Source organism: Canis aureus, chromosome 30, assembly GCF_053574225.1.
Source record: "Canis aureus isolate CA01 chromosome 30, VMU_Caureus_v.1.0, whole genome shotgun sequence".
In the NCBI taxonomy this organism is placed as follows: domain Eukaryota; kingdom Metazoa; phylum Chordata; class Mammalia; order Carnivora; family Canidae; genus Canis; species Canis aureus.
Window position 1 is genome coordinate 42389774 of NC_135640.1, and position 12193 is coordinate 42401966.

At 64.3% G+C, this 12193-nt stretch overlaps 1 protein-coding gene across 1 annotated transcript; it reads left to right on the plus strand.

Moving 5' to 3' along the window:
- Positions 1-3498: 3498 nt before the first annotated feature.
- On the plus strand, positions 3499-8476 carry LRRC3 (leucine rich repeat containing 3). Its single transcript, XM_077879401.1, has 2 exons — positions 3499-5048; positions 5627-8476. Exon 1 carries the CDS (start codon positions 3543-3545, stop codon positions 4500-4502), a length of 960 nt encoding a protein of 319 aa, XP_077735527.1. The 5' UTR covers positions 3499-3542; the 3' UTR covers positions 4503-5048; positions 5627-8476.
- The last annotated feature ends 3717 nt before the right edge of the window (positions 8477-12193 follow it).

The following is a 12193-nucleotide window of genomic DNA, read 5'->3' on the forward strand; positions in this document are numbered from 1 at the left end:
TGATAAAAACTCTCAGCAAACTAGAAATACAAGGTATCAACCTTAAAAATAAAATGGCCAGGGATGCCTGGGTGGCTCAGCGGTTTACAGCCTACCTTGGACCCAGGGTGTGATCTTGGAGTCCTGGGATCAAGTCCCACATCGGGCCCCCTGCCTGGAGCTTGCTTCTCCCTCTGCCTGTGTCTCTGCCTCTCTCTTTGTGCCTTTCATGAATAAATAAATAAATAATCCTTAAAAATAAAATAAGATAAAATAGCCAGTTATTTTACTAGCAAAATGCGTTTATTCAGTAATAGCAGAGGAATTGCAATTTGGAACAAGGCAAATTATAGTGAGCCATAGGCAGGTCCAAAGAGACAAAGGGAAGGTCAGCTCTTTTTAAGTTTCAGGAGGAAGTTGTGGAGGATTGTTTTGAACAGAAGTCTATTGGAGAAGAACAAGAGTTCGAGGTTATGACACTTCCTCATTGGCAGTAAGTGGTGGCTAGTTAGCGTGTTGTTGCTAGGCCTGGGAGGGATCTTCCTTCCTTCCTTCCTTCCTTCCTTTTTTTTTTTTTTTTAGCAGGAGATTAAATTCCAATGGGAAAAATGTCCTCTCCCTCCAAGATAATTCTTATCTTCCTTCTTCCTGCTGGTGATGCAGTCCGCAAGGAGTGGTACATGCATAACAGTGCATCTTTGGGGTTGCCTGACTCCATTTTCAAAAAGTTTCCTACATTTTTACAAAGGAAACTTCCTATTACTGATAACAACAGCTACAAAAAAAAATCTATCACCAACATTATTCTTAAAAGACTGAATATTCTCTCCCTAAGATTGAGATGAATTAAGATATATGCTCTCAGTCCTCTTACTCAGTATTGAACTAGAGAGGCTGTAGCCAAAGCAATTAGGCACAGATTGAAGTAAAAGGCATCCAGACTGGAAAACAGAATATTCTTTTTTATTTACAGATAGCATGATTATATATGTAGAAAATCCTCAGGTATCTCAAAAGAGTTACTAGAACAAATAAGTGATTTTAGTAAAGTTAAGATCAGTATGCAAGAATCATCCTTATTTCTCTATATTTGCATTTAACAAGCAGAAATTGAAATGAAGATACCATCATCAATAACATAAAATTATGAGAAATAAGTCTGACAAGAGATATGCTAGATATGTAAGCCAAAAACTACAAAACACGGCTGAAAGAAATAAAAGCAGTTCTAAATAAATGAGAAGATATACCATGTTCATGGACTGAAGGACTCAATATTGTCAAGATATTAATTCTCTCAAACTGATCTAGAGATTCAATGCAATCCCAAAAACCCACTACGCTTTTTTGGTAGAAGTTGGCAAGCTGGTTCTAAAATTCATGAGGAAGTGCAGAGGATCTTGGATGGCAGAGAGAACTTTGTGAAAGACCAAAAGTGGAAGATTATACTACCTGATGCAAGAATTATTATAAAGTAATACCAATGAAGATATCTTGGAAAATTGGCATAAAAATAGGCAAATAGAGGGATTCACGGGTGGCTCCTTGATTGAGCATCTGGCTCTTGATTTTGGCTCAGGTCATGATCTCAGCATGCTGAGATCAAGCCCCTAGTGGGGCTCTGTGCTCAGGGGGGAGTCTGCTTGATATTCTCTCCCTCTCTCCCCTTCCCCCACTCTCTAAATCAGTTAAATAAATAAATAAATAAATAAATAAAATCTTTTTTAAAAAAATAGGCAAATAGATCGATGGAACCCAGGGAGCACATAAATAGACTCACAGAAACACAGGACTACTGTTTTCCAACAGAGGTAGAAAGGCAGCGCAGCAGAGAAAGAATGGCTATTTCAACAACCAGCCCTGGAAACCAGATAGCCATAGGCAGAGAAAACAAGCTTGAATTATATCTCACACCACACACCAAAATTAACTCCAAACGGGTAAGGGATGAAAAATGGACAAAGCACGGAACATTCATATAATGCATTGCTACTCTGCACTAAAAGGAATAACTATCGATTATTGCATCAACATGAGCAAACTTGAAGTAATTATGCGGAGTGACATGAGCTAGGCAAGGGCGGACAAGACCACGGCTCTGTTTATACAACTGATGGGAAAGCAGACTGATGCGCAATGACCTTGCAGACCAGTGCCGCCCTGTGCAGTGACCCCCGCAGACCAGTGCTGCCCGGTGAGCGGCTGCAGGTAAGGGAGACTGCGCTGTTCACCTTGAAGATCCTGGGAAGGGCTGCACAGGTGTACCCGGATCCAAACAGGACGACTGCAAACACGAGGGTCTGCACCTCCTTACACCACAATGAAGCTGTTTTTAAACCTCAAGCTGGCTCCTCTCCAGCTTCAACGCTGACCCCACCCCTGCTTTCCCTCCCCGGACACGGAAGGGTCTGCGGCAGGACCCAGTCCCGCGGACACCGAGCCCCATTTCCCCTGCCTGGAGGCGGGCGGGCCCGGGGGAAAGGCAGGGGCCCCCTGCCCCAGCCGGGACCGCGGGGCAGGGGCGGGGTCTGTTGCCCTACGCCCGCCCTCAGCCCCGCCCCCGCCCGAGACCACGCACCCCGCCCTCCGCGTGAGAGCGACGCTCCGGCCTCGCGGATCCCAGCCTCCATGCACGCCCCGCCCCGCAGCCGCCCCAGGCCCAGTCCGGCCCAGGTCAGCCCGCCTTGCAGGGCCCCCGCTTCGTTCTGGCCCCGCCCACCCAGGCCCCGCCCCCACCGCCCAGGCCCCGCCCAGGCCCCGCCCAGGCCCCTCCCCGTCCCTGGCAGCCTTAGATCCCGCCTTCGGCCCCGCCCCCGCCCCCGCCCTCGGCGCAGGCCCCGCCCCCGGCCCCGCCCCGCCCCGCCCCGCCGAGCCGCAGGCCGAGCCGCGTGTGTCCCGAGCGGCCGCAGAGGTGGGCGCAGGCCCGGGGTCGCCGCGGCGCCGGGTGTGGCTCGGGTCGGGCTCCGGGCGGCCGGGACCTCGCCGAGAGCGGCCTCCGGACGCGGCCGCGCAGGTAAAGCCCCTGCCCCGCCCTGGGCCGCCCCGGGGTCCCGGGGTCCCGGGGTCCCGGGGTCTGGGGTCCCCGCCCCGGCCGCCGGGCCCCGCGCGCGCCCCGCCCTCTCCCCGCCCCCCGCCCCCCGCCCCCGCGCGGCCGCGCGCCCCGGGCTGGGCTGGCCTGCGGGCGGCTTCCCGGGGCCTCGGGCGCGCTGACATGCGGGGCGCCGCCCCGGGGCCGCGTGCTCGTCCCCGCTGGGCGGACAAAGGGCTCGGTGCGCCCGCAGCCCCGCGGGGGTCCGGCTGCGCCCGGCGCTGAGCTCCGGAGCTCCGGCAGCCGCGCCCCGGCCTCGAGCGCCGGCCTCGGGGGGCCCCCAGCCCCGCCTCCCCGGAGTGCGGCCCCGGAGCGCCGAGCAGGTGGACCGTCGTCCCGCCGCGCCCCCGGGCCCCGAGGCGCGCCGTGGGTGTGTCCCGGGCTCCCGGGCCCCGGCGCAGCGCGACCTGCCCTCGCTCCCCCGGGGGCCTTTGCGGATCCCTGGAAGGAAGTCACGGGCAGCCCCGCTGGTCGGATGCTGCGGGCGCCCCGACATCCCCCCGAGTCAGGGCGCTCCCCGGGGCTGCCCTCTGCGCTCTCTTGCAGAACTGGGAGGAGCCGGAGTCGATGCCCGGTCGGACGGCCGCTCGCACAGGGCGCACAGGGCGGCCGGGCAGGTGAGGAAGACGCCGCAGCGCCTGGGGCCGCAGGTGTGGTCAGCATGGGCCCCGTGGGGAGGCAGAGCCCCGCACCCCTGCCCGTGCCCGCGGGCGGATCCTGCCTCATCCTCCTCTTCTGCCTGCGGCTGGGCGCCCCCTGCCCGCAGAGCTGCCAGTGCCCCGAGCACGCGGGGGCCGTGGCCGTCCACTGCAGCGCGAGGGGCCTGCAGGAGATCCCCAGGGACATCCCCGCCAACGCCGTGCTCCTGAAGCTCGACGCCAACAAGATCGCCCACGTCCCTAACGGAGCCTTCCAGCACCTGAACCAGCTCAGGGAGCTGGACTTGTCCCAGAACACCATCGAGACCATCGGCCCCGCCGCCTTCGCCGGCCTGGCCGGGGGCCTGCGGCTGCTGGACCTGTCCCATAACCGCATCCGCAGGATTCCGAAGGACGCCCTGGGCAAGCTCAGCGCCAAGATCCGCCTGTCCCACAACCCCCTGCACTGCGAGTGTGCCCTGCAGGAGGCCCTGTGGGAGCTGAAGCTGGACCCCGAGTCGGTGGACGAGATCGCCTGCCACACGGCGGCGCGCGAGGAGTACGTGGGGAAGCCCCTGATCCAGGCCCTGGACTCCGGTGTCAGCTTCTGCAGCACCCACCACAAGACCACCGACGTGGCCATGCTGGTCACCATGTTCGGCTGGTTCGCCATGGTGATCACCTACGTCGTGTACTACGTGCGCCAGAATCAGGAGGATGCCCGGAAGCACCTGGAGTACCTGAAGTCCCTGCCCAGCGCCCCCGTGGCCAAGGACCCCGTCAGCCCCGTGCCCTAGTGCCCGCTGCCTGAAGCAGGGCACCGCCGACCTCGGCCCCGACACTCGGGTAGCAGATGGCGACCGACCTGTGCTTTCGCGGCGGAGCAGGGGACCTCACAGCCCCTCCTGCGCGGCGCCCCACCCCACAGAGCCCTTCTCGCGCTGCCTTCAAGCCACCCCGCCCCGCTCCAACCCACAATGTTGCCATCGGCCCACTTGACGGGCCAGGAAGCCCGAGCCTGAGAAGTGGCATTGCCCACCACCACTCCGTCGGGCGGCCACCCAGCTGGGACTCCAGCCCGGCCCGTCTGTCCACGTCCCTTGCGCTCTGTGGCTTCATCCACGTGGCGTCCCTAGGGTGTGACGGCATCACGAGAAGAGTGTGCTCGCCCACGCGCGTGAGGCCTGCCCTGCGGACCGTGGGGTGTAGACTCCTCTGTGGAAGGCACAGAGCATCCTACGCGGCAGGACTCGTTGGCCTTGTCCCCCTGGTAGCGTTCCCCGAGCCCATCTGACCACCAAACTGTCTCCAGAACATAGTAGAGACCGGGTTACACTCGAGAGGTAAGTGCAACGTGTCCTTCACACTAAACTTTGAACGGCTTTGTTTATTCTCGGAGCGTTGGGTAAGGGCAACGCTGGGGCCAACGCCACTCCGGGGAGTGGGGCAAGAACCCTGAAGCCCCAGACCCAAGAAAACCACGGACAGAAACGGGAGAAAGGTCCGGATCACCCAGGGGGCAGTGTCCGCGGCCAGGCCGGTGCCCCTGCCCCGAGGCCTGCCCTGTGTGCCCGGCTTGGGGCCCACATCCTGGCTCGGGCCGCGCCTTGGCCCCGAAAGCGGCTCCCTCTCAAGGACGGCAGGACCGGCGCTGGGTGTCCAAGGCCCCGCAGCGGGTTGGTGCCCTCCTGCCGGCAGCAGGGACTCCGCCTCCCGCCCTCTCTTGGCCTCAGAACTCGCTCTGCGCTGACTCTTACCTGTGCTGCGTGACCTTCGGGGTGGACGTGACCCCCACCTACCTAACTGCGAGTTTTATTTTTTGAGGTCTTTTTTATGAGTGCTTATTTTTAAATTGCTTCAAATATCCGGGGAGGGGGAGGCACACATTGGGATAAATTGCTTATGAACTTAAGGTGTACAGGTCACAAGAGGTTTGTACCTGGAGAGCGTCACGTGACCTGAAGTGGGCCGTGAACACGGGATCCTGTCTGCGCGGATTCAGAGACCCAGACCCCACAGCGGACACCCCCAAAGGCCCATCCAAACGAGGAAGGTCCTGACTTCACCGATCATGGTGCATTAAAAAGGAACGACTGACAGGTCCCAAATACTCTCCCGCGCCCGCCACCCAGACTAGGTGTGGGGGGACAGGAGGCAGGGCCCGGCGCCGCCCCCGTGGCCTGTCCCTCTCCGGGGCGCAGGTAAGCACTGCCGCTGGCCGAGCAGCAGGGCGCACAGGCTCCTTGGGCGGTTTGGTCCTCCTTCCCCATCCATCCCAGGGTGCACGCTGTGGGGAGAGGGGCCCCCCCACCCAAGGAGCTCACCACCCATGGGTGTGCCCGACGGAGGGGAGCCGACAGAGGTGTGGGGGCAGATGCCAGGGTCCTGCGGCTGCCACTCATGTCTGGGGGTGCCTCTCCTTCACGTGGGGAGCCTTAGCCCTGTGGGGGCCCTGTCGCGCTGCCGCGGAGCTCCCCATTTCCTCTATCACCAGAATTAGCCCAAAGCCTGGCTTCCACCCGAACGCAGCTCTTCAGGGGTGCATGGGGAGTGCGGAGGGGCCCCTTCCCTCCCGGCCCCTTTCCGAGGACCCTGGACACACCAGAAGGGTCCTCTCCTTATCACCCTGAGCCCAGAGTTGGGCTGCAGGGCCCTCCTTCTGGGCCTTTCTGGGAGCCTCACCCTTCAGGAGTGTCCCCGAGCGGACACCTCCCTCCAGGGAAGACCAGCGGGTCCCTAAACTTCAGGACCACGAAGCTCCCTCCTGCTCCTGGGAGCTCACACCCCTGGTACCTGGGAACCTCGCTCTTCTGGGGTACAGCCACCTTCTCCCTCCTTTCCCCTGCCTATCTCTCCCCCGAGGGACCCCTGGAGACGACACCTGCCTGGCCCACCCCCTCCTTGTCACCATGTGTGAGCACAACTCGCTGGACACCCCGTGGGCCCTGCAGCTGCCTCAGCCCTCACCCCTGCACCGATGGGTAGCTGACCCCGTCTTAAATCTGCAGGGGCTGGGCGGGGTCAGGCTGGCCTCATTGAGGAAATCAGTGTTGACAGTGTCCGGCACATGACAAAAGGGGTGCCTCAGTTGGCTCATCTGTCCAGGACAGCAGGGTCACAGCCTTATGGGACACGGGTGGCCCCCGGCTCTCACTGTGATACAGATAAGGGACCTTCAGAGCACTTTATGCGCACACATGGCCTGGTGTGCAAAGCGCTTTTGTCATGGGAGATGACACTTCACAAGGCTGAAGTCAGGGCAGGGTGACTTTGGGGCTTCCTGTGGGAACAGACACCCCAACTTGGGGTGGGGACTGGGCCTCATCTCCTTCCCATGGGGGTTGGTGGTGGGGATCTGTCTTCCAGGGAGGCCTTACGGCCAGAGGGTTAGGGGGCCGGTGAGGGGTGCAGGGAGCTGGTGAGGAGTGCAGAGGGGTGCAGGGGGCCGGTGAGGTGTGCAGGGGGCCAGTGAGGGTACAGGAGGCCAGCGAAGGGTACAGGGAGCTGGTGAGGAGTGCAGAGGGGTGCAGGGGAGCCAGTGAGGGGTGCAGGGGGCCAGTGAAGGGTACAAGGGGCCAATGAGGGGTGCAGAGGGCCAGTGAGGGGTACAGGGGGGCCAGTGAGGGATGCAGGGGACCAATGAGGGGTGCAGGGGGCCAGTGAGGAGTGCAGGGGACCAGTGAGGTGTGCAGAAGACCAGTGAAAGGTGCAGGGGGCCAGTGAGGGGTGTACGGGGGCCAGTGAGGGGTGCCGGGGACCAGTGAGGGGCGCTGGGGGCCAGTGAGGGGTGCAGGGGGCCGGTCAGGGGTGCAGAGAGGTGCTCTTGGAGCTCTTCCGGAGCATGGTGTCCCTGCCCAGCCGCTGTGGTTGGGCTTCCTGCTCCCTTCCCAGCCTCACCGTGGATGCCTCTGGAATCCTGAGCCTAGGGGGGGACGCCCTATGCTCGTGGCCTCCTGGCCCCCCAGCCTCCCTCCTGTTTGGGCTTTGGGGTCACTCCCTTGGCCCAGGGGCGAAGATGGGCCATCCTGACCCTCGGGGGCTCTCCCTGGTGAGGAGGCTCCCAGCTCGGCTCCAGAAACCCTTCTACGGCCTCCCCTGGGAGCTGCCTGCAGGCCGTGGGGGGCAGGCCGTGTACCCCCCGGGCTGCGGTGTGGCTGGGACGGGGGCGCCGGCTGCTGTGGGTGCGTGGAGCCTCCTGTGGACCCCGCCCTAAAGCCCTTGAACCGGGGGCCGCCCCCCAGCCTGGCCTGCAGTGGGGTGGCTGACAGTTTTAAGTCGGATGTGAGATTGGGTGGCCCTGGGGGTGGCCGCAAGCAGGAGACGAGGGGGGTCCAGCGGTTAAAAGCCGAGGCTGCGTCCCCCCGAGGTCCAAGGCATGTGTGCAGGTGGGCTCCCCGCCGCCGGGGGCTGGCCAGGCCCAGTTGAGCAGCGGCCCAGGGGTCAGCCGGGGTCAGCCAAGGCCGGGGTGCGGAGCACTTCCCCGGGAGCTGTGAGCAGCGGGGCTGGGTGCCGGGGACCCCCGGGGGGTGCCTTCTCCGCGGATGCCTGTAGCCCAGACTCTGACCCTGGACTGAGTCACCTGGGGAGGACGCAGGGCTGCTTGAGCAGACCGTGGCAGAGATGGAACGTTCTGGAGTGGTGGCAGCTCCCCGCAAACGCAGGCGCCTGGGACGCTCTCTGGAGTCCTCCGTCCCGGAAGCCGGTGTGGAGTCGGGGTCTCCTGTCCTCCCCGCTGCCTCCTCCCATCTCTCAATAAACCTCTGTGCTTACACGAGCGGGAGTGGGTTCTGTTTCCTGCCCCCCCCCGCCCCGGAGCCCCTGCCCCTCTCCCCGCAGAGCGTCCGACCCGTCAGACCCGTGAGCCCACGGCGTGGAGGAGCCGGGTCCGGGCTGCGGCGGCTGCCGGAGCCGGAGCCGGTGTGTCCCGGCTCGAGCCCTCGACATCACGGGGGTCGCGTGGGGTTGACGGCGGCCCGAGTCTTCACGGCAGGCGACGGAAGCAGGCTCCGCTCCCGCCAGGAGGCCCGTGGCCACCGGGACCAGGCTGGCGCGAGGGTCACCGGAGAGCGGTGACCGCCTGCTGGGACGGGTTCTCCCCGGGATCGCAGCGGTGCTTGCCTCCCCAGCGTCCCCCCTTCCGCGTCCCGGCCGCCCGGGCCTCTGTCCCCGCCCCGCTCCTGCCCCTGGCCGCTCCGGCCGGATCACACGTGCGCTCGGTGCCCCCGCACCCCGGCCCCAGGCGGCGGGGGGTCGCTCTGCCTCCTGCAGGGACTCCCACCTGCCTCCCGTGTCGCGGGCCTGCCGTTCCCAGAGGGATCCCAGCCCCTCCCCCCGGCCCGGGAGCCCCTCCCCTTTCTGTGAAGGGTGAACTCTTCCTCAAGGAGAAACCTTTTTCTGTAGTTTTACCTCTTCCAGAAGTTGCGGGTGAACACGAAACCATCATCACGCCGAAGATTATAGTGGCTCCCGACCGACGCCATTTAGCGGCCGCGTCTCCCGGGTGGCGTCGGACGGTTCCCGGGTTGGTGGCTGGGAGTCGGCGACTCCAGGAGGCGCGGCCCTTTCCCCGTGAGGGCTCCCCGTCGCCCCGGCCGCGGTTCCCCGCGGTTCTGTGCTGTCCCGTGGCCCTCCCCCGTCTGGGGGTGTCCCGCGGGGGCCCTTCACGGCGGGCGGGATGTGGGCACTGAGGTCCGCTGGGGCCCGGGGCTGGTGCTCGGCCCCGCGGCCCCTTCTCACAGGGAGGAGCAGCTCCCCCAGACGTGTGCTGCCCCGTGGCCGTGGCCGGGGCACGTGGGAACCGCAGGCGACTGCCGGGTCTCTATCCGTTTTCACAAGAGGATGTTGCTTCCTCGGAAAATGACCAGGAATTTTTTTTTTTTAAGATTTTACGTATTTATTCATGAGAGACACAGAGAGCTTGCCCTCGAGGCCCGACCCCCGTGCCCCGAAACCCCCGCCTGGTGACCCTGTGCCCCCCCGCCCCCCGCCCGGCACCCGGCGAGCCCGCGGTGCTCTCGTGTGCTCCCCGCCTCGTGCCAGTCGCACAGACGCCCGTGTCCTCGTCCCAGGGGCCCGGGAGCGGGGGAGAGGGACGAGCCGCGGGAGGCAGGAAGGAAGGCAGGCGCCCCTGGGGGCCGGAGAGGCGGGGGCGGACCCCTGGAGCTCCCCGGGGCCCCCGGAGGAGCCCTCCTGCCCACACCGCGGCGGTAGCCCCGCGGGACCTCCAGAATCCAGGCGATCAGCTTGCGCTGTTGAGGCTCCGAGGTGGGTGGCTCTGGTTTCCGCAGCCCCAGGGACGGGAACGCTCCCCACTTCGCGAGTGGCCGCTGTGGCCCGAGCACGTGGCTGCCCTCCTCACCTCACGGGGTCTGCGTTCTCGGGTCAGGGTGCGCTTGGCGCCCTGGGGAGCTCGCTTCGCCTGCGGGCCTCCCTCCGTCAGCAGAGGAGCGGTCACGGGCCGCAGTGGGGGGGTGCAGCAGGTGTACCCACAACACCACACGCTCTCACGCCTGCACCCCGTGACGCACGCACACAATGCACACAAGTTCACACGTATAGCCCTATATGCACGTGTGCACACACTCACGCTCACTGTGCACGCGTACCAGGCGCACGCCCTCACATGCGTGGTCCCACACGTGCACACACTCACACAGGGCCACACTTCTCCCTCTCATGCAGGGCCCCCCAACCGGTGTACCCCCCCACACTCATCGTTTCTCCCTCGGAGCCCCGTCAGCCTCACCCACAGGGGCTGCGGCGAGGGAGAGCCCTGCTGACCATCTGGCCTGGGGCCTCTGGGCACGCGGGTGGGGGCTCGGCGGGGGGCTGGGTGTGCGGCTGGAGGCGGGTGGGCATGTCAGGGGAGCAGGTGCTTGACCCTGCTTTGGGGAGGGCGGGGATGGGAGCTGAGCACCAGAGTCAGAGGGTGCGCGGCCTACGGGGGGGGCGGGGAGGTCGGGGGCGGCCCCCCGGGTCGGGAATATTTCCATTTTCAGCTGAGAAGCCAAGACCTGGCGGCCTGGGGGGGCAGATGCCCGGGAGGCAGCTGCGGGGGCCAGGCTGGGCTGGGGTCCAGGCCCCCCCACACCCAGGCCTGCAAGTGCTCACTGTCGAAGCAGAGGGAGGCCTCGACCTCCCCGGGGGCAGAACCCAGGTGCGAGCAGGAGTGGAGCCGTCCGTGCGCCGGCGAGCCTGGACTTCGGGGCCTGCGTGGGGCACCCGGCTGGACGGGGCGGCGCAGGGGACTGCCAGGCCACCACCGGGCGCTGCTGGGGATGTTGGCTGCGCCCGCTGGGCGTCTGCGCAAAGGAGGTGGAGCGACAGGCCCCCCGGGCCCACTTTTCCTGTGGCCCAGACGCTCTTGGAGAGGGTGGGCGTCCGGAGAGAGGGCCGCGGACGCAGCGGAGGGGGCGCTGGCAGGTGTGAGGGCAGGTGGCTGCCAGGCAACGTTAGCAAGTGGGGGCACGGGGCACAGGGTGTGACCCGGCTGCGGGGGGCAATGGACGGCAGACAGACACGGGCGCTGACCCTGAAGCCTCAGCAGCCAGGCGGACGTGCACCGTCCCCTCCTCCCCCTGCACCTCCTCTTCCTCCCCCTCACCTCCTCTTCCTCCCCCTACACCCCCGCCCCTCCTCCCCCTGCACCTCTTCTTCCTCCTCTGCACCCCTGCCCCTCCTCCCCTTGCACCTCCTCTTCCTCCCCCTGCACCCCTCCCCTCCTCCCCCTGCACCCCTGCCCCTCCTCCCCCTGCACCTCCTCTTCCTCTCCCTGCACCCCTCCCCTCCTCTCCTGCACCCCTGCCCCTCCTCCCCTTGCACCTCTTCTTCCTCCTCTGCACCCCTGCCCCTCCTCCCCTTGCACCTCCTCTTCCTCCCCCTGCACCCCTCCCCTCCTCCCCCTGCACCCCTGCCCCTCCTTCCCTGCACCTCCTCTTCCTCTCCCTACACCCATCCCCTCCTCCCCTGCACCCCTGCCCCTCCTCCCCCTGCACCTCCTCTTCCTCCCCTTCACCTCCTCTTCCTCCCCCTACACCCCCACCCCTCCTCCCCCTGCACCTCTTCTTCCTCCCCTGCACTCCTGCCCCTCCTCCCCTGTACCTCCTCTTCCTCCCCCTGCACCCCTCCCCTCCTCCCCCTACACCCCCACCCCTCCTCCTCCTGCACCTCTTCTTCCTCCCCTGCACCCCTGCCCCTCCTCCCCTTGCACCTCCTCTTCCTCCCCCTGCACCCCTCCCCTCCTCCCCCTACACCCCCACCCCTCCTCCTCCTGCACCTCTTCTTCCTCCCCTGCACCCCTGCCCCTCCTCCCCTTGCACCTCCTCTTCCTCCCCCTACACCCCCACCCCTCCTCCCCCTGCACCTCTTCTTCCTCCCCTGCACTTCTGCCCCTCCTCCCCTGTACCTCCTCTTCCTCCCCCTGCACCCCTCCCCTCCTCCCCTGCACCTCCTCTTCCTCCCCCTACACCCCTGCCCCTCCTCCCCCTGC